We start from the raw sequence: 22317 nt of genomic DNA, 5'->3' as shown, positions 1-22317 counted from the left end.
GATCTTTATTTATTTAATTTTTACTTGTAAGTTCTTTGTGTTTTGCACAGCTTGGTTTTCTAATTGTTTGATTTTGAGATAATTGAAGAAAGGGGTTCTTACTGTAATTTGATGATAATTCTGTAAACTGCTCTAGTTGGGTCCACAGGGAAATAAATCAACCCCAGAAAATTTGGGAAAGCTAGTGTAGTTTAATCATTCAGAAGCATTTACTATGCACATTATACCAGCACTGTGTGAGAATATCTCACTAGACTAGACATCAGGAGGCTTGAGGGGGTGATTCTAGCCTGTTACTAAACATATATGTAAACCAAAAAGCATCTGAGATGGATTTCAATCAATTTAGAGGTTTATTTTGCCAAGTTACGGACCTTGATCCATGACACAGCCTCAGGAGGTCCTGAGAACACGTGCCCAAGGTGATTGGGTTTCAGATTGGTTTTATATGTTTTAGGGAAACATAAGATATTAATCCATGGCTGAGCAAGTGACTCATGCCCTTAATCCTAGCACTTTGGGAGGCTGAGGTAGAAGGGTTGCTTGAGGACAAGAGTTCAAGAATAGCTTGGGCAATATAGTGAAACCTTCTCTACCAAAAAAAAAAAAAAAATTATCTCGGTGTGGTGGCATATGCCTGTAGTTCCAGCTACTTGGGAGGCTGATGTGGAAAGATTGCTTGAGTTCAAAAGGTCAAGGCTGCAGTGAGCTCTGATTGTGCCACTGCACTCCAGCCTGGGCCACAGAACGAGACTGTTCTTAAAATAAAAGACGTCAGGCCAGGTGCGGTGGCTCACACATGTAATCCCGGCACTTTGGGAGGCCGAGACGGGCAGAACACTTGAGGTCAAGAGTTTGAGACTAGCCTGGCCAAAATGGTGAAACCCCAGCTCTACTAAAAATACAAAAGTTAGCCAGGTGTGGTGGCAGGGCCTGTAGCCCCAGCTACACGGGAGGCTGAGGCACAAGAATCGCCTGAACCCAGGAAGTGGAGGTTGCAGTGAGCCAAGATTGCACCACTGCACTCTAGCCTGGGTGACAGAGCAAGACTCTTGTCTCAAAAAGAAAAAAAAAAAATCAGTTAATACATGTGATGTGAAGCATACATTCATTCAGTGCAATAATAACTCAAAGCTGGGGCTTCCAGGTCATAGGTGGGTTCAAAAATGTTATCTTTTTTTTTCTTTTCTTTCTTTTTGTTTGTTTGTTTTTTGAGACAGGGTCTTGCTCTGTCATCTAGGCTGGAGTGCAATGGTGTGATCTTGGCTCACTGCAGCTCAACCTCCTCAGTTCAAGCACTCCTCCTGCCTCAGCCTCCCATGAAGCTGGGACCACAGGTGTGTACCACCACACCTGGCTAATTTTTTTTTACTTTCTTCTAGAGATGGAGTCTCACTTTGTTGCCTAGGTTGGCAAAGATTTCCTGATTGGCAATTGGTTGAAAGAGTTAAGTTACTATCTAAAAACCTGGAATCAATAGAAAGGAGTGTCTGGGTTAAGATAAGGGGTTGTAAAGACTAGGGTTCTTATTATGTATATGAAGTCTCATAGGTAACCATTCCCAGAGGCAATAAATGGCAAATGTTTCCTTTACACATCCTAAAAAGGTTCTAGACTTTCAGCCAATCTCTGCAGGATCAGAAAATGACCTGGAAAGAGAAGGGAATCCTCTATAGAATGTAAATTTTCCCCACAAGAGACAGCTTTGTAGGACCATTTCGAAATATGTTCAAGGAATCTTTTTTTTTTTTTTTTTATGAGATGGAGTCTTGCTCTGTCACCCAGGCTGGAGTGCAGTGGCGCCATCTCGGCTCACTGCAAGCTCCGCCTCCCGGGTTCACGCCATTCTCCTGCTTCAGCCTCCCAAGTAGCTGGGACTACAGGCACCCGCCACCACGCCGGCTAATTTTTTGTATTTTTAGTAGAGACGGGTTTCACCGTGTTAGCCAGGATGGTCTCGATCTCCTGACCTCATGATCCGCCCACCTCGGTCTCCCAAAGTGCTTTTGGGATAAAATAGTTTGGTTTCTTTCAGGGCCCTGCTAATTGCTATGTGATGCTATACTTAGAGTCAGGTTGGAATTTGGTATCTTATTGCTACAGGGTCTTTTCTGTCTGTCTTAGGATCTCTCTTTTAATGTTAATGCTAGTCAGTTGTGTGCCTGAACTCCAAAGGGAGGAGAGTATAATGAGGCATGTGTGATTCCCCCTTCCTGTCATGGTCTGAACTATTTTTCTAGGTTTAATTGGGTCCCTTTGGTCCTCCATTTAGTCATGTGGAGGGCTTAGAATTTTCTTTTTGGTTTTCACATGTATAATATTGGGCTAGTCACATTGATACTCTAAAAAATGAGAATCATTGTATAGGTTATTTTAAGAATCAATGAAATTTCACTATTCCTGTGAATATAAGGAATTTGAGGGGAATGTTTGACAGGGAGGTTAAGAATACAGCCAAGGTAGCTGAACATGGAGTGGAGTTTCCAAAGGCTACCATGAAACGATTTGGGAAGGAGAGGAGGAGTAGCAAACTGGCTTAGGATAAAGGACCAGAGCATTATGAAGATGAGAGAACTAGAGATGAGAGGATTTACATTTTGAGCAGTGACTGAAAAAACAAGGACCAGAGAAACAGTGGATCAGGTTCTGATGGCAAGCTGATAAGCACTCAGGTTGTGAGAATTCACTGCTGCCTAGCGGTTGTGATGTGGTGGTGAACAGAGTTGGAAAAGAACAGGGCAGTAGGTCTTTTTTATATTGGCCTTTAAGTTTTGGCAGGTGGGCAGCAGCTAGTGGGTGAGAAGTCAAACTTTGATTCAGAAAGCAAATTTTGCTTAATTGTAACCCACATTTGAAAATCTGTAATTGTCTTTCGTTTTTCTAATTGGTAAATTTTGATCAAAACCAGTCTAGGATAATTGCTTAGTATGGTGATGAACTGTGTTCATTTGTTTTTATCTCCTGGCATGATTATACTTATTTCCTATTGCTTTTGGTTTCTTAAAGAATTAGCTAAGTAAACCCCAAACCAAAAATATTTGGTTTATATTTTAACCAACTGAATATTTGTGTTTATCATTCATTCCTTCCATCATTATGTCATATTTCTGGTAGCTGAATGTGAAAGGTTATGTTAGCAAATCATAACAGGAATACACTCTAAATATCTGGGCCTAATCCTTGCTTCTGGAGTTATTTCAGAGACAGAAAAAGCATGGTTTATTATAAGTTTTTTGGATAGCACATTTAGTACAGCTCCATATCCAAAAGCCAGCCAGAATGTATCAGTGACCAAGATGAAGAGGGCACATCAAATGGACCCTGGACTTAAGGGACTTATGCCAACTCATACTTGAAATATCTTTTTTCTTATGTGTGATGACTTGCATGGCAAGGAAACAGCACATTTTGTAGCAAACGTTTCTGATTGTTATCTTTATCATATAAGATTCTCTATTTTTTGAATTTAATAACTCAACATCTCTTCAGAGCAATTGGGCAGAACCCAGAGTTCAAAATTCAGTTCTAGAATAGCTTCTTAAGGAACAATTTAATTTGTTTATTTCTAAAGAAATATTGTTATGGTTTTCAGAAAAGAAAAGGAAGTCTGGCAGACCTCTAGTTATACAAATAATACTTGAAAGCAATTGCTAAAACAAATAAGAAAACAGTAAGAACAGTAGTGGAAATGCAGTATGATACTTAAAGCCTCCAGTACACAATCTGTCCCACTTATCAGCAACACTGCCTTGTTTTTTTTTTATTTTATTCTGTCTGCTACTTGCAGTTGAACTGTAACACCGAGATGTCCAGATTAGGGTTAGGAATTTCAATTAATAATTTTAGACTTCTGCATCATTGTGCCAGCTTGAGCAAGAAGCTTGACTTTCATAAGACTTAGGCATATGTGAATAATCCAGAAATTGACTGAAGGGAAATAACTTATTGGAAAAACAATTTTATGTGAACATTGATTAAATAGCACCTAAAATTTACAACAAGCCACTCAGGGAAAGAAAATACCTTTAAAAAAAAACTCATGGTTTAATTATTGTTTGTGAAGATGAAAGCAATTGGGAATTTTATTAAATATATATGGAAGCCTTGGGGAAATAATAAAATAGTGATGTATGTGGCAATACTAATTTTCACTTTCTTTTTCTATTTCAGGGTTTGAACATAATCTTTCATGTAGCTTTGGCTCTCCTAAAGGTAAGTCTTTTTTTTTAATCTTAAGTCACCAAATTCTCTTACCTCTTTGCCCTTGGGACGAATAATTCAATTTACAATCTTTGACTCAGTTTCTCAGACACACAAAAAAAGATGACTTCTCTGAGAATCTCTGATCCTCTTCCCTCCCCTTGTCCTTTTCTGTTGTTGTTTATTTGGAGTCTTTTTTTTTCTTATAATCCATTTATTTAATGGTACTATCATAGAGCCTTTTCCAGTAACATAAAGTATCTTTTTATCATATGAATTGGATGATATAAGAGAAAAAGTTAAAAATTGTTTTCTGTCAAAATGATGCCTGCTTTTTCTTAAAACACTTTTTACTATAACATCTCTGGAGCTACCTAAACATATAGTTGAATTATTTAAAAGTTTTTATAATATACTGACTAAAAAAGAAACTGCTACATTGCAATTTGCAGTTCTTTCCATGATAATTAGAAATTTATAAAACGCTTTAGAATTCTATTGTAATTACCTTGTTGGATTTTATGTCAACATATCATACAGCTTTAATAATGTGGTAACTGCAAGACATTTGCTGCAGAGTTGATGAAGATAACCCAGCTGGTTTTTGTCCTTCAGTCAAAGAAGACATTCTGATATTAAAGGCGATAATTGCCTCAAAGGCACAGGCTTACCCTTTCCTCAGTGTGACATGGTGGTTAAAATGGCAGACCTGGACTCACACAGATTTTCTTCTAATTTCAGCCCTACCGTATGACCTTAGGCAAATTATTCTAAGTGCTCAGAGTCTGGGTTTTGAGATAATAATAGAAATTAATTTATGGGATTGTTAAAAGAATTGAGATGATCAAAGAAGTCCTTAATGTAGTATCTAGAACATTTTACTGCCTAGTAAATGTTAGCTGTCATTATTATTGTTCTTTACAAGGTGATTCAGAATGTGTTCCTAGATCCCTTATCATTCTTCTGAATCTCTCAAAAGATAATGACATGGTATCATAGGAGGACCTCTTGATACGTTAGGAGAGCCTTAACCATACCTAACCATTAACATAACCTTGATTCTAAACAAAGGCATGAAATAGTACAGGCCCTCTGCAACTCAGTAAGTGGATCTCTATTCCTCGTCTCTTATTCCTTTAAACATTTGCTCTTTGTGAAGTTCATAAAATGCACTTTTTAAAATTAAATCATTTGTGTTTATATATTTTTTATGCCAAAGCTATTTAGAAAATAGAAAAATATTTTAAATAAAATAACAGAAACATATTTGCTATGTCCTTTAGTGAAGTCATGGGTTTTGACCTCTAATTTTTTTCTTTCATTAAAACAAATCCAAGCCGAAACTTTCCAACATGTCCTCTCAACAGGGCTGGAATAAGACTTTTAGAATGCCTAAGCATTGAAAGTATTTGTAATTCAGACTAAAAACAATATTAAAACATAAAGTAAGTATAAGGAGGTCCAAGAAAGTTCTGATTTCTTATATTATATCTAATTTTTTAAACTCTCAGATATTATGTCTTTCCCAAAATGCCTTTCCTCATTTTTTTGGTGACTTATCTTTACTAGTGCTTTCACTGCATGGTTAATCTGTCTTTTGAGTAACCCAGGACTACCTCTCTGGATATCAGACCTATACCCTGTGTCAACTTAATACTATATACATTAGTAAATTATCTTCTTGATTGACATGTTGACTTGTTCATATTATTTTCATTTATTTTGTCCATGTTAACCCAGACAAGGCCTCTACAGAGGACATTCTCTGGCCACTGGGCAGGAAGGCTTTGCTTGTCTTCTTTAGCAATACATGGGCACTCTTCTAGCCTCATCTTAGAGAATTTTACTAGTTAGAGAAGATAAAAAGAGTCTCCTCACCACTAGTGCCCTATATTTATGTAAATTCCTTATATGAATCCTGAAGCTGACCCCCCATAGACAGAGTATATATGGGACTAAACTGAAGTGTACTTTAATGATCTATTGCCACCACTTGGAAAACAAGAATACGCAAACATATGTGACAGTTACTGACTTTCAGCTTCTAGTGTAGTATACCAGATAAAATAATATGTATTATTTGTATCAAAATTAAAAACTTTGGAGAAGTTCAAATTGCTGGGGTTTTTGTTTTGTTTTGTTTTGTTTTTTGCTTTTTGAGACAGGGTCTTATTCTGCTCACTCTGTTGCCTAGGCTGGAGTATAGTGGCATGGTGATAGCTTACTGCAGCCTCAAATTCCTGGGCTCAAGTGATCCTCCCTCCTCAGCCTCTTGAGGAGCTAGAATTACAGGTAGATGCCACCATGCCCAGCTAATTTTAAAAATTTTGTAGAGACAGGGGTCTCACTATGTTGCTCAGGCTGGTCTCAAACTCCTGGACTCGAGCAGTCCTCCTGCCTTGGCCTCCCAAAGCACTGGGATTATAGGTGTGAGCCAATGAGCCTGGCCCTCAAAGTGCTTATGAATTGAGCCTAAGGAATTTTCAGTATAGCTACAGAGAGACTTCAGATTTCTCTGTATTATAAGCATTTCTTGTGATGAGGGGACAGAACTAACATTTCTTGAACATTTATACTCTGTGTTAAGTACTAACAGATTATCTCATTAACATACATTAAATGTCTAGAAGTTATTTGTAGAATAGTAATGGTATTAGCCAGAGAAAACATCTAATTCTTCCCCCAGCCCCTAGTTGATAATTGAGAGATCAAAGCCCAAGATCACCTAAAGACTTTTGTCTCAGTAGTGGGAAAGTTGGATTTATAATTTTTTTGAATGGGATAGATACAGGATGAATTCTCTGTTGCTCCATTAGGTTTTAAAGACACCTACTTTCTGAACGGGACCAGCTTCTTTTTGGTTAGTAATAGCCTATCAGGTAGCTAAAAAGCTATTGACCTAAAAGAATGATTCACAATACTAAGCAGCATCATGAAATCATTTTGTGTCCAGTACGTAGGTCAGATATATTCCTTCAAATGTAATTTATTTACTTATATGAAACATTAGGTAGTCATAGAATACATTCAATAGATTTAATAGACTGGAGATGATCAGTCAGAATTGATCTTAGCCACTTCATGTTGGGCACAGAAATTTCTCAGTCAGAATAGGTTTTTTGTTTGCTGTCCGTGGTTAAAAGTAAATGACAGAGTGTTTTTCTCTGGCCTTCCCAAAGTATTATATGCTTATTTCGTGTCCTACATGTGTATGCAGGCACAACAGAGATAAAGAAAGCCCAATCATAATCCTGTTCCCAGGGATAACCACAATAAAAACTTGGTATAAAACCTTTATCCCATGCTTTGGTCTATGATTATATAAGTATGCATTACCTACTTATACACATATGTATGTATGTATATATGTATGTATGTATATTTTTAATCTGAGTTTGAGATAAGATGGGAAAGTGAGAGAAAATCCAGAAGAACAGTGTGAAAGGATGCACATAAATTTATTTTTTTTCAAAAAATGCTGTTGAACAATACTCTTTTTCATTTAGTATATCGTGAATATCTTTCCATGTCGCTAAACACATGTAATGGTTAAAAGCATGTGGACATTGGAGTCAGACTACTTAAGTTCAGATTCATTCAAAACAATTTATCCAATGGTCTTAGGTAAATTACAATTTCTCCATTTTTTAAATGGGGGAATATTAGTAATACCAGTCTCATAAGATTGTTGTTAGAGTTTAATGAGTTAATATATGATTGATGCCTAGAACTCAGTACTACAGTGTACTGAGGTGCTATTGTTAGAGACAGAATTTCTCTTTTGACTGGTTTTTATCCTACTGTACGTGGCATAATTTATTTTGAGGCAGTCTGGTTCTGTTGTCCAGGCTGCAGAGCGGTGGCACAATATTGGCTCACTGCAACCTCCGCCTCCCAGGTTGCAAGTGATTCTCCTGCCTCAACCTCCTGAGTGGCTGGGATTACAAGTGCAAGCCACCAAGCCCTGCTAAATTTTGTATTTTTAGTAGAGACGGGGGTTTCACCATGTTGGCCAGGCTGATCTCGAACTCCTGACCTCAGGTGATCCACCCGCCTCAGCCTCCCAAAGTGTTGGGATTACAGGCGTGAGCCACCGTGCCCTGCCCTGTACCATATATATATATATTTTTTTTTTTTTGAAAGCCACTGACTTTATTGATCTAAAAAACTTTACAAGGACAGTGACTTTTCTGCCAAAAAAGGAGCCAAATGGTATCAAACGGACTGAAAGTGAGGGTGGGGGTGAGGGACGGGGCCAGGAATCCATTCAGGAAAGCTGGTGACTGTCCCCAGGGAAGTAGCAGGGGAAAAAGGAAGGCGGAGGCATGCAAGAGCGAGAATCCAAAAAAGTTAAAATGATTAGGAGAGAAAACTCCCAAAAGACCCTGGAGTACATTGGAGGTGAGTAGGACAATAGCAGTCTTTTCCTGTGTTGAGGACAGGGGAGGAGTCCCTGCTGGGTTGCAAACTCCGGATGAGGGCTGGGGATTGAGGGCTTCCCAGAAAGCATCACAAGAAGGCGTCACACCACTCAGGAAGGCGTCCGAAGCAGTCCTGGGACTGTTTAGTGTTGGTACCACCAGTGTCCCTCAGCCATTCGCAGAAGAGGTCTTCATCTTTCTTTAGCACCAGAAACTGGCCAAGGACAACATAGGCCTTGTCAAAGCCCCTTTCCTCCAGCTTCTTGTCCATAACTTCACCAATCCCGGCCAGGCTCCCTACTGGCTTTTCCCCCACGGACTCTGCCACAAAGTCTCAGTGCTTTTGGGAGGTTGTAATCTTGTTCTGGTTTAATCGTCAGCTTCAGTTCCCATAAGGGTTCCTCCTGCCGCCCGGCTGCTCCTGCCAATACCTCAAGCCACTAGAACTTTCCCCTGTACCATAATTTATTTAACCAATTTTATATTTAGTTTTTATGGACGTTTGTTTCCAGAATTTCCTGTTAAATAAAACCGTAACAAATATCCTTAAACTTGTATCTTTGCATACTTATCTGATATCCCTGGGGTACATTTCTAGAGATGGAATTGCTAGGTCAAACTGTAACCAAATTTTAATTTTGGATACATATTACAAAATTCTTCTCTGCTAGCAATGTGAGAGTGCATTTTCCCATACTCTTCAAAAATTTCTAAACAAGCACCTTTATGGAAATCGAAAGCAAGTTATAAATATAAATATAAATATAATATATAAATATATTAAGTATATACATTTATTTGTACATAAATATAATAAACATAAATATAAAACAAAGCAATTTAAAAGTAATGATTTAGTAATTTTTTATTACTAAATCATATAAATAAAGCTCTTCAGCCAGCTTTGAAGAGTCCAGTATTTTCTTTTTTGAGGAGAATATCCAGTTTCTTTAGGGAAGCAGTGGATCATGGCTAAATTCTAGAAGACTGGACCTTCTCTTAGTTTGGAGGGGCTTATATAAAAGTTCTGACACTTTAGGGGGCCAAGGTGGGTGAATTACCTAAGGTCAAGGGTTCGAGACCAGCCTGGCCAACATGACGAAACCCTGTCTCTACTAAAAAATACAAAAAACAGCCAGGCGTGGTGGTGGGCACCTGTAATCTCAGCTACTTGGGAGGCTGAGGCACAAGAATCGCTTGAACCCCGGAGGCAGAGGTTGCAGTGAGCCAAGATTGCACCATTGTACTCCAGCCTGAGCGACAGAGCAAGACTCCATCTCAAAAAAAAAAAAAAAAAAAAAAAAGTTCTGAAGTATATCTTTGATGTTTTTGGCTTTTCAGCCCTTTGCAGTATGGTTTTTCCTTACCATTCCATTGAAGCTTTTTTAATATCTTACTTGATCCTTCAACAGTTGTCAAAACAGCATAATGACATACACAACGCTTCCTTTTTTATCCCCTTCTTTTTTATGTTTTGGAAACATCTTCCCTTGGTTTCTGTCCTTTCTTTTATCTCCCCCTCTGCTACTTCTGTCTTTTTTTTTCTCACTCCTTTTCCCCCCTAGCCATTAGCTTGGAGTTCTACAAATCTCCAGCCTCTAGGAAGTCGCTTATTGCTTCTCCCTTGTCGATCCTATTCATTCCCCTGGTTTCATCTATAAATGTTTACTCTCATTTATTTTTATTTTTTTAATCCCTCACCACCCTCCCACCCTTTCCCCTTCTGAGTCTCCAATGTCCATTTTCTACTTTGTATGCTTTTGCATACCCATAACTTAGCTCTCACTTAGTGAGAACATTCGGTATTTGGTTTTCCATTCCTGAGTTACTTCACTTAGGATAATGACCTTCTCTTTCAAGTTGCTACAAAAGACATTATTTCATTCTTTTTTATGGCTGAGTAGTATTCCATGGTGTATATATTAATATATCACATTTTCTCATCTACTCCTCAGGTGGGCACTTAGGTTGATGTTTACTCTTATTTATATTTAATCCAAACCCACATATTTGGCTGTGGACTGAACATGTCAGCTTGGATGTTTCACAGGCACATCAAAAGTCAAAACTGAAATAATGTGCCCTCCCAAATGTACTTTTCATCTAGTAACCTCCACTTCAGTAAGGACTCTACCCAGCTGCTCAAACCAGAAACCTAGAAGTTATCCTTAACTCTCTTCTTAATATCCCATATCAGTTCAGTCACCAAGTCCTGTGGATTCTACTTCTTGAAAATTTTTAGAATCTTCCCACTTTTCTCCTATTCTTACTTTGGTAGCTTTTAGGCCACCAAATTTTCCAGGAAGATGATGGCCTCCTGGATTATTGCAGGACCTCCTGTAGTAATAAATATTGGATACCTATGAAGTGCCAGGTACTGTTCTAGACATTGGAGATAAAGTAGTAACCAGGAAAGACCCTGCTTTCATGGAACTTGCATTCCAATGAGAGAAAGATAGTAATTAAACAAATAAATGAATATGTATGTTAGTTCATTCTTGCATTGCTATAAAGAAACATTTGAGGCTGGGTAATCTATTTAAAAAAAAAAAAGTTTCAGCCAGGCACATTGGCTTATGCCTGTAATCCCAGTACTTTGGGAGGCCAAGGTGGGCGGATAACTGGAGGTCAGGAGTTAGAGACCAGCCTGGCCAACATAGTGAAACCCTGTCTCTACTAAAAATATAAAAATTAGCCAGGCATGGTGGCAGGCGCCTGTAGTCCCAGCTACTCAGGAGGCTGAGGCAGGAGAATCGCTTGAACCTGGGAGGCAGAGGTTGCAGTGAGCCGAAATTGCACCACTGCACTCCAGCCTGGGCAACAGAGTGAGACTCTGTCTCCAAACAACAAAAAGAAAAAAAAAGTGGTTTTATTTTGGCTTACAGTTCAACAGGTTATACACGAAACATAGTACTGGTATCTGCTTCTGGTGAGGGCCTCAGGAAGCTTACAATCATGGCAGAAAGCAAGGGGAGCTGTATATCACATGACAAGAGGAGAAGCAAGAGACAGAAGGGGGAGGTCCCAGACTCTTTTACAACAGCCAGATCTCATGTGAACTCACTGAGTGAGAACTAGCTGATCAGCAAGAGGATGCCAATAAGCCATTCATGAGGGATCTACCCCCATGACCCAAACACCTCCCACTAGGCCCTACCTTCAACATTGGGGATTACACTTCAACATGAGATTTGGAGGGGACAAACATCCAAACCATATCAGTATGATTAGTTTAGATCATGCGGAGGTTTATAAAAGAGATAGGTTTGAGAAGATGGTGGCTCGGATTTGAGTGTTAGCAGTGGAACTGACAGAAGTGGGTGACAGCGCTTTCCCCATATACTCTTGACCATTGCTCAGTCCATTGCCACACTGCCAGTAGTCTTTTTAAAGCAGATTTTTTTTTTTTTTTTACTTTGAATTTCAGGGTACTTGTGTAGGTCTGTTATATAGATAAATTTTGTGTCATGGGGGTTTGGTATACAGATTATTTCTTCGCCCAAGTGATAAGCATAGTACCCAATAGGTAGTTTTTGTATCCTCACCCTCCTCCACCCTCAAGTAGGCCCCATGTCTATTGTTCCCTTCTTTGTGTCCATGTGTACTCAGTGTTTAGCTCCCACTTATAAGTGAGAGCATGTGGTATTTGGTTTTCTGTTCTGTGTTAGTTTGCTTAGGATGATGGCCTCCAGCTGCATCCATGCTGTTGCAAAGGACATGATCTCATTCTCCTTATGGATGCATAGTATTCTATGGTGTTTACCACATTTTATTTAACCAGTGTACTGTTGATGGGCATCTAGGTTGATTCCATGTCTTTGCTATTGTGAATAGTGCTGCGATGAACATACATGTGCATGTGTCTTTATGGTAGAACAGTTTATATTCCTTTGGGCATATACAAAGTAATGGGATGGCTGGGTCAAATGGTAATTCTGTTGTAAGTTCTTTGAGAAATTGCCAAACTGCTTTCCATGGTGGCTGAACTAATTTATATTCTCACCAACAGTGTATAAGCATTCTCTTTACTCTGCACCCTCACCCAGCATCTGTTGTTTTTTGGCTTTTTAATACTATTAAAGCAGATTTTAGTCATTATTCAACAATATTTACTAAACACCTATTTAGAGACAGGTACTGTTTGTTCTATGTGCTTGAATAGAGATGAGTGAACTAAAGTAACAAAGCTACTTGCCTCTGTGGAAATTATGTTCTAGCAAGAGACAGTTGATAATTGTATTAGTTCATTTTCACACTGCTGATAAAGACATACGCAAGACTGGGCAATTTATAAAAGAAAGAGGTTTAATGGACTTACAGTTCCACGTGGCTGGGCCAGGCCTCACAATCATGAAGGAAGGCAAGGAGGAGCAAGTCACATCCAACATGGATGGCAGCAGACAAAGAGAGAGGGCTTGTGTAGGGAAACTCTTGTATTTGTTTATTTATTTATTTATTTATTTTAATTTAAAAGTAAACTTTAATGTCAAAAATGCAAACTTGAGGAGGCCAGAAAGATCACACACAAGACTGCCACTTCACACTTGGATGGTTGCACAGCAGCCGGGCAGAGGCGCTCCTCACTTCCCAGAGGGTGGGGCGGCCAGGCAGAGGCGCTCCTCAGTTTTCAGACGGTGCAGCCGCCAGGCGGAGGTGCTCCTCACTTCCTAGACAATGCAGGGGCCAGGCAGATGTGCTGCGCACTTCCCAGCAGAGGCGCTCCTCACTTCCCAGACGGAGACAGTGGCGGGGCCGGACAAGGGCTGAACAGAGGCATTCCTCACTTCCCAGACGGTGGAAACTCCCGTTTTTAAAACCATCAGATCTCATGAGACTATTCACTACCAGGAGAACAGCATGGGAAAGACCCACCCCTATGATTCAATTACCTTCCACCAAGTTCCTCCCACGACACATGGGAATTGTGGGAGTTAGAATTCAAGATGAGGTTTGGGTGGGGACACAGCCAAACCGTATCAACAATAAACATAATAAATATATAAATATGGTATATTAGAAGTTATAGTGTTATGGGGAAAAGGAAAAGTGCTGCAGGGTGATGGGAGTTACGGGTAGGTTGCAGTGTTAAATAGGGTAGTCAGGATAGGCCCCAACTAGAGGATGAGATTTGGACAAAGACTGCAGGTAGTGAGGGGATGCTCTGTGCTGGGAGTGTGACTGAGTGTTGAGGGACGGAAGGAAGCCAGCGAGGCTACAACAAGAGAGTGAGGGAAGGGCGGTAGGAGATGAGGTCAGAGAAGTAAATTTTTTCTTGCTTCAAGTCCTTTATTTAAAGGCCTCCATTGCTGTTAGGATAAAGTTCACAATTTTGACACAGTCCACATAGGTTTTATGATCTGGCACAACTTACCTCTCCATCCTCAACTGCCCCTTCCCTTCCTCTCATTTGCACTGTCTCAATCAAGCTATAATGAACTTCTTTCAGGTTTTCCCAATAGACCAATCTGTCTTTCACTTAAGAGCCATCACATATACTGGTTTCCTCTGCCAGGAATGCTCTGTCTCCCTCTCTTCAATAAGCTAATTTCCATTTAGCTTCACTATGTTAGGAACTTTCTGTGCCTTCTGCAAACTTAGGTTAGACAGTGAAAACACAGGCTCCCTTTGTCTTCTAGGGTATCTAGTTGACAGTCCTTTGCACACCTGGGACTGATACCTGATTAAATGGTTGGTTGGTTGTTGTCTTCCTCATTGTAGTTAATCTCTATGTGGGGTCTGCCCACTAGTTTGCCTTTTTATTGGAGTTGCTGGCACATAGTAGGCACTTAAATATTTATTGACTACTGACTTAGAGTCAAATTGAGAAAGCATAGGTTTTCTTTTCCCTCACTTCCTCCTATGTGTATATGAATAAGAATTCTGCCAGGATAGCAGCTTTTTCAACCCGGGTCTCCTTTGCTTTTTTTTTTTCTTTTTTTTTTTTTTAAGATAGATTCTAGCTCTGTTGCTCAGGCTAAATAGTGGCTCTATCTCAGCTCACTGGAACCTCCACCTCCCGGGTTTAAGAGGTTCTCGTGCCTCAGCCTCTGGAATAGCTAGGACTACAGGCATACGCCGCCACACCTGGCTAATTTTTGTATTTTTAGTAGAGGCGGGCTTTCACCATGTTGGCCAGGCTGGTCTCAAACTCCTGGCCTAAAGTGATCCACCCGCCTTGGCCTCCCAAAGCGCTAGGATTACAGGCATGAGCCACCGTGCCTGGCCTCCTTTGCTTTTAAAAACCTTGAAATTAATTGCTCTTGTCCCCAGTATTTAGCTTCTCTCATTTTCATTATTGAGATATATTTTATATGTCATAAAATTCCCTTTAAAAATGTACAATTAGTGGCTGGGCATGGTGGCTCATGCCTGTAATCCCAGCACTTTGGGAGGCCGAGGCGGGTGGATCAGAGGTCAGGAGATCAAGACCATCCTGGCTAACATGGTGAAACCCCGTCTCTACTAAAAACCAAAAAATTAGCCAGGCATGGGCCGGGCGCGGTGGCTCACGCTTGTAATCCCAGCACTTTGGGAGGCCGAGGCAGGCGGATCACGAGGTCAGGAGATCGAGACCACGGTGAAACCCCGTCTCTACTAAAAATACAAAAAATTAGCCGGGCGTGGTGGTGGGCGCCTGTAGTCCCAGCTACTCGGAGAGGCTGAGGCAGGAGAATGGCATGAACCCGGGAGGCGGAGCTTGCAGTGAGCCGAGATTGCGCCACTGCACTCCAGCCTGGGCGACAGAGCGAGACTCTGTCTCAAAAAAAAAAAAAAAAAAAATTAGCCAGGCATGGTGGCAGGTGCCTGTAGTCCCAGCTATGCAGGAGGCTGAGGCAAGAGAATGGCGTGAACTCGGGAGGCGGAGCTTGCAGTGAGCCGAGATCGTGCCACTGCACTCCAGCCTGGGCAACAGAGCAAGACTCCATCTCAAAAAAAAAAAAAAAAAAAAAGTATAATTAGTGGTTTCTAGGATTGTCACAAACTTGTGCACCCATCACCTTTATCTAATTCTAGAACATTCTTATCACCCCATAAACATAGTAGCCACTTCCCATTTCCCCATCCTATCACCACCTGACAACTTCTAATCTGTTTTCTATCTCTGTGGATTTACCTATTCTGAACATTTCATATAAATGGGATCATATGATAAGTGGTCTTTTGTGACTGGCTTTTTTTCCTTAGCATAATGTTTTCTAGGTTTATCCATGTCGTAGCATGTATCAGTTCTTAATTCCTTTTTATTGCTAGATAATATTCCATTGTTCAAATGTACCACATTTTATTTATCCATTAATCAGTTAATAAACATTTCAGTTGTTTCCATTTTGACTGTTATGAATAATACTACTGTGAACATTTGTGTACAAGGTTTTGCGAACATCCGCTTTCAGTTCTCTTGGGTATATGCCTGGAACAGAATTCTTGGATCATATGGTAATTCTGTGTTTAACTTTTTGTGGAGCTGCCAAACAGTTTTGCAAAGCAGCTGCACCATTACATCCCCCGTGGCAACATATAAGTATGTTGTAAGGCCTAAAATTAAAGCCCAATATGATGTGCTGCCTCAACATCTGGCAGAAATCAGGAAGGCCTCCAGTCACCTAAGTGCAAGGTCTCCTCCTTATTTTGCTCCTGTGGATAAGGTTTCCTAGCCAAACAACCCTCCTTAGCCAAAGGATGAGGCACTTTTCTTTTCTTTGATTTTTTTTTAAGGCCTGTGGTCTCACTCTGTTGCCCAGGTTGGAGTGCAGTGGCACAATCATAGTTCATTGTAACCTCCAATTCCTGGACTCAATCCTCCTGCCTCAGCCTCCAAAGTAGCTAAGACTGTAGGCATGAGCCACTATACCCAGTGGCACCATTCTTTCTTAGAGTAGCAAGCTTCAGTTCCTTGCCAGCCTGTGTCATTATTCAAACAAGCCAATCACATCATCCCAGGGGAGCTAGGGGGCACCCCACTCTCTTGATACCATAAAGCCTGCCTCCCACAGCCCCTGATTGTTCACTGTTTTTTAATTCAGCCCTTCCATGATGTTTTCCTCCCTTGGGGATGTGAATACATGTTACTAATAAACTACTGTCAATCTCATCTGTCCGTGTCAGGTGTGTTTGACCATGGCTGCAATTGTAGGGCAGGAATTCCTCCCATATTAGCAGGGTGAATAGGAGACAATCGAAAAAATGAGGGTTTGATTCTTCTACATCCTTGCTAACACTTGTTATTGTCTACTTTATTTTTTATTATAGCCACCTTAGTGGGCATGAAGTGGCATCTTGTTGTGTTTTGATTTGCATTCTCCTGATGTTGAACATCTTTTCAAGTCTACAGCCATACCATCCCGAATGCGCCCGATCTCATCTGAACATATTTTCATATGCTTATTGGCCATTTGTATATCTTTTTTGAAGAAATGGCTGTTCAGATCCTTTGCCCACTTTCTAATTGAGTTTCCTGCACTTTTATTGTTGAGTTGTAACAGATATATATTTTTTGAGTCAGGGTCTCATTCTGTTGCCCAGGCTGGAATGCAGTGGCATAATCATGGCTCACTGCAGTTTCAGACTCCTGGGCTCAAAGGATCCTCCTACATCAGACTCCCAAGTAGCTGGGACTACGTGTGTGTCACCATGTCCAGCAAAAATTTTTTTTTTTTTTTAGAGACAGGGTCTTACTATGTTGCCCAGGCTGAGCTGTAACAGTTCTTTATATGTGCTGGGTATTGCCTCCCATTCTGTGGACTGTCTTCATTTTCTAGATAATGTCCTTTGAAACACAAACATTTTTAATTTTAATGAAGTCCAATTTATTTTTTCTTTAGTTGTTTGTGCATTTGGTGTCATATCTAAGGTCACGAAAATTTCTTCTTCTAAGGGTTTTATAATTGTAGCTTTTACATTTAGGACTTTGATGCATTTTGAGTTAATTTTTGTATATTATGTAAGGCAGGACATTATGGCTGAATTGTGTTTTCCCCCACCCCCAAAATTCATATGTTGAAGTCGTAACCCCCAGTTACTCAGACCGTGACAGTATTTGGAAATAGGGTCTTTGAAGAGGTAGTTAAGTTAAAATGAGCTTGTTAGGGTGGGCCCTAGTCCAATATAACTGGTATCCTTAAGAGGACATTGGGACACAGACATGTATGGAGAGAAGACTATGTGAAGTCACAGGGAGAAGACAGCCATCTACAAGCCAACGTGTGAGTAGCCTCAGAAGAAACAAACCCTGCTGACACCTTGATCTTAGACTTCTAGCCTCCAGAACTGTGAGAAAATAAATCACTGTTGTTAAGCCACCCAGTCTGATTCCTTTTTATGGCAGCCCTAGCATACCATACACTAGGAGTACACCTTCATCCTTTAGCACATGGCTATCTACTTGTCCCCCTACCATTTGTTGAAAAGACTCTTCTTTCTCCTTTGGATAGTCTTGGCATCCTTGTCAAAAATCAGTTGACCATAGACAGTTTTATTTCTGGACTTTCTATTCCCTTATCTGTGTGTCTGTTCTTACACCAGTACCACAGTCTTGATTACTCTAGCTTTGTAATAAGTTTTGAGATAAGGAAGTGTGCGTTCTCCAGCTTTGTTCTTCTCTTTCAAGATTGTTTTGGCTATTCCAAGTCCCTTGAATTTTCATATGAATTTTAGGATCAGTTTGTCAGTTTCTGCCAAAAAGGCAATAGGATTTTAATAGGGATTGCTTTGAATCTCTGTATCCATTGAGGAGTAATGCCATCTGAATGTAAACCAAAAATGAAATCCTAAGCCCCCTGACCGTCCTTTTACCTCAGCCCCTTGACAAGGGCATCTCAGAGGTAACCTGAAAAAACAAATCAGCCCATGATGGGGGAAGGTGGGAGTCTGACATGCCTCATTATGCCATCTTCCCTTTTGGAATCACCAATAGAACAGACTTGCTAAGTCTGTTAAACATTTATAATCTATTCTTTCCAAGCCTGCTATCTGGAGGCTTCACCTGCATGATAAAACCATGGTATCCAAAACGCTTATCTTAACCCAGACATTCCTAACTAAGTCTTTAGACAACAACTTAGCTTTTTCAACCAATTGCCAATAAGAAAATCTTTGAATCTACCTGTGACCCGGAAGCCCCCACTTCCCCGTTGTTTCACCTTTCTGGACCAAACCAATGTACATCTTCCATGTATTTGATTGATGTCTCATGTCTTCCTAAAATGTATGAAACTAAGCTGTTCTCTGACCACCTTGGGCACATGTTTTCATGATCTGAGGGCTGTGTCATGGGCCATTGGTCATTTATATTTGGCTCAGAATAAACCTCTTCAAATATTTTACAGAGCTTGACTCTTCATCGGCATTACCAATATTGAGACTTGTGATCCATGAACATGAGGTTTTTTTCACATTTATTTAGGTCTTATTTAATTTTTTTTATGATACTTTGTGGTTTTTAGCATACAAAAGTCTTAAAGCACTTTTAAAAATTTAATTCTAACTTTTATTCTGCTTTATGCTATTGTGAATTGAATTGTTAATTTCATTTTCACTGCATCGTTATTACTGGTATCCAAAAATACAACCGACTTTCTTTTTTTTTTTTGAGACGGAGTCTCACCCTGTCACCCAGGCTGCAGGCTGTAGTGCAGTGGCGCAATCTCGGCTCACTGCAAGCTCCGCCTCCCGGGTTAAATACAACCAACTTATCTATATTGATCTTATAACCTGCAACCTTGTTGAACTCATTTTCAGCTTTAATATTCATGTATGTGTATTGTGTATTTCCCAAGATTTTTGAAATACAAGATGTCATTGTATTAGTACGTTTTCATGCGGCTGATAAAGACATACCCGAGACCGGGCAATTTACAAAAGAAAGGGGTTTATTGGACTTACAGTTCCATGTGGCTGGGGAGGCCTCACAATCATGGCTGAAGGTGAAAGGCACGTCTCACGTGGCTGTGGCAAGAGAGAGAATGAGAGCAAAGTGAAACAAGTTTCCCCTTATTAAAACATCAGATTTTGTGAGACTTATTCACTACCACGAGAACAGTATGGAGGAAACCACCCCCACGATTTTGTTATCTCCCACCGGGTCCCTCCCACAACACGTGGGAATTATGCGAGTACAATTCAAGATGAGATTTGGGTGGGGACACAAAGCCAAATTGTATCAGTCATCTTGTAGACATATTTTTACTTCTTCCTTTCTGATTTGGATGCATTTTCTTTCTTTTTCTTGCCTAATTCCTCTGACTAAAACCTCCAGTACTGGTAGAATAGGTAACTAGGTAGACATGAACAGGACAGGAGAGGGCCCTCCTCCCCAGGAATGTCAGGTGACCATCAGGTAATGGTCAGGCAGTTGTTAAACTATCTAACATAATGGTTGTAGCTTGCGCCAGGAAAAGGCTGTCTCCCAATAGAAAGAAAACACCTGAAGCTGGTGATCAGCAGCTTCTTAATAAGACCTCAGGATTTGGGCGAGTAGGCTCAAGCATGCCCACTAGGAGGCAAACTGGTGGAGTTTAACTGGTATATGACCCTCCTCTGGGAACACTTGACTGGTAAGGGAAAAATACCTCAAATGAACATGCACACAACTTCACTAAACACACTGTACATGTGGCCCCGCCCAAGAGCTGGCAGGCTACTGTGCATGTGGACAGCCCACCCCAAGGGAAGAATCAGGGGACAAGAAACACAAACCCTGGAATCATGCCAATGTATAAAACCCTAAGTCAAGGGTCAGACAGTATACTTGAATCTCTCAAGTTGCCTGCTTGGCTCTCTTCCAAGAATACTTTACTTTCTTTCATTCCTGCTCTAAAAGTTTTTAATAAATTCTCACTCCTGCTCAGAAACTTGCCTTGATCTCTCACTCTGCCTTCTGCCCTCTTGGACAAATTCTTTTTATTGAGGAGGCAAGAATCGAGTTGCTGCAGACCTGTACTGTTAACAGTACAATGTTGAATGGAAGTGGCAAGAGTAATTATCTTTGTCTTGTTCCTGATCTCTTTTACCTCTTTCAGAAAAGTTTTTTTTTTTTCCTTAGAACTTCATTTCTGGATTTCTACTATCACTACCATTATCACTGTAACCACCTGACAGGTGCTTCCTGCCCACTGCACAAAAAAAATCAATTCATGGAGCATTGCAGTAAAGAAAGAGTTTAATTGATATGAGGACAGCCACACTTTGCAGGTGATGGAGTTATTACTCAAATCAATCTCATTGAAGGTTAGGGATTTTCCCAAGGTAGTTTGGAAGAAGGGGTGGAGGTGGCTAGACAATGGATACTTGCTGTTCATTGGGGGTGCAATCATAGGGGTGTGGAAAACGGTCATCTTGTGTGCTGAGTTGCTTCTGGGTGGGGCCACAGGAGCAGTTGATGGGTCCAGGTGGAGCCATTGGTGTCATGCAAAAAACCTGAAAAGATATCCCAAAAGGCCAATCTTAGGTTCTATAATAGTGATGTTATCTACAGGAGTAATTGGAGAAGTTGCATATCTTGTGACCTCCAGAATAATGGCTGACAATCATGTCCACACCATAGCAGAATTCAAGCTCCTCTATCCCCCTAGCCTGGTGGTCTCTCATTAGCTTTACAAAGTCGGTTGAGTTTTGGGAAAGGCTATTATCATTTAAACTATAAACTAAATGTTTCCCAAAGTTAGCTTGGGTTAAGCCCAGGAATAATGAATGGCAGCTTGAAGGCTAAAGGCAAGAGGGGAGTTGGCTAGATCAGATCAAAAAATTAGCCAGGCATGGTGGCGGGCGCCTGTAGTCCCAGCTACTCAGGAGGCTGAGCCAGGAGAATGGTGTGAACCCGGGAGGCGGAGCTTGCAGTGAGCCGAGATCGCGCCACTGCACTCCAGCCTGGGCGACAGAGCAAGACTCCGTCTCAGAAAAAAAAGAAAAGCAAAAGACCTTGAAACTGGAAAATGGATTTCAGTTCTCCCTAGTCTTTGATGTACCAACTTGGGTTAAAAGTTCTTTTTTTTTTTTGAGACGGAGTCTCGCTCTGTCGCCCAGGCTGGAGTGCAGTGGCGCAATCTCGGCTCACTGCAAGCTCCGCCTCCCAGGTTCACGCCATTCTCCTGCCTCAGCCTCTCCGAATAACTGGGACTACAGGTGCCTGCCACCACGCCCAGCTAATTTTTTTGTATTTTTAGTAGAGACGGGGTTTCACCGTGGTCTCGATCTCCTGACCTCGTGATCCGCCCGCCTCGGCCTCCCAAAGTGCCGGGATTACAAGCGTGAGCCACCGTGCCTGGCCCGGGTTAAAAGTTCTTGTTTCTGTGTTTGAAGATAGTGACTTAAGGAAGAACTGAAGTTGGGAATGTAGTTTCTGTAGTTAATATTCATGTTACAAAAATAGTAGTCTAAACACCTGAAAAAAAAAAAAAGAAACAACTCATAAACTTTTTTTTTTTTTTGGATTTGCAATGATTTTGTACATTCCATTAGTTTTGTAACTTTCATGAAGGAATGCCTATTGTCCTGTTGGTGGCAGTAGAACACCACTCCTGGATATGGAAATGGAATATAATGATGCAGCACTTTGAATTCTGTGACATTGACATTCCTTTATTTCAGTTTCCTCTACTAACATCATTTGTTACTTGAATATTTCATTTGTTTGTTTTTAACTTTCTCTAGTGCATCTTCAGTTTGATGATAGGTTAGTTTCAAGATGCTATCTAGTAAA

The 22317-nt window shown here is 40.5% G+C and overlaps 1 protein-coding gene and 1 pseudogene across 1 annotated transcript in view; one reads left to right on the top strand and one right to left on the bottom strand.

Annotated features, from left to right (window-relative positions):
* The window catches only part of LOC116473208 (rab GTPase-activating protein 1-like), a 293936-nt gene that overhangs the window by 56147 nt on the left and 215472 nt on the right, over positions 1 to 22317 (top strand). Inside the window, exon 2 of the mRNA XM_032160934.2 lies at positions 4171 to 4212. Coding sequence (XP_032016825.1) covers positions 4171 to 4212 — 42 coding nt within the window. The remainder of the gene's footprint in view (positions 1 to 4170; positions 4213 to 22317) is intronic.
* LOC116473883 (barrier-to-autointegration factor-like) lies at positions 8674 to 21017 on the bottom strand (annotated as a pseudogene).

The sequence above is a fragment of the Hylobates moloch genome, unplaced genomic scaffold (assembly GCF_009828535.3).
Source record: "Hylobates moloch isolate HMO894 unplaced genomic scaffold, HMol_V3 SCAFFOLD_8, whole genome shotgun sequence".
In the NCBI taxonomy this organism is placed as follows: Eukaryota; Metazoa; Chordata; class Mammalia; order Primates; family Hylobatidae; genus Hylobates; species Hylobates moloch.
The sequence above is the reverse complement of the archived record's forward strand: the minus strand, read 5'-3'. Positions and strand labels throughout refer to the sequence as shown.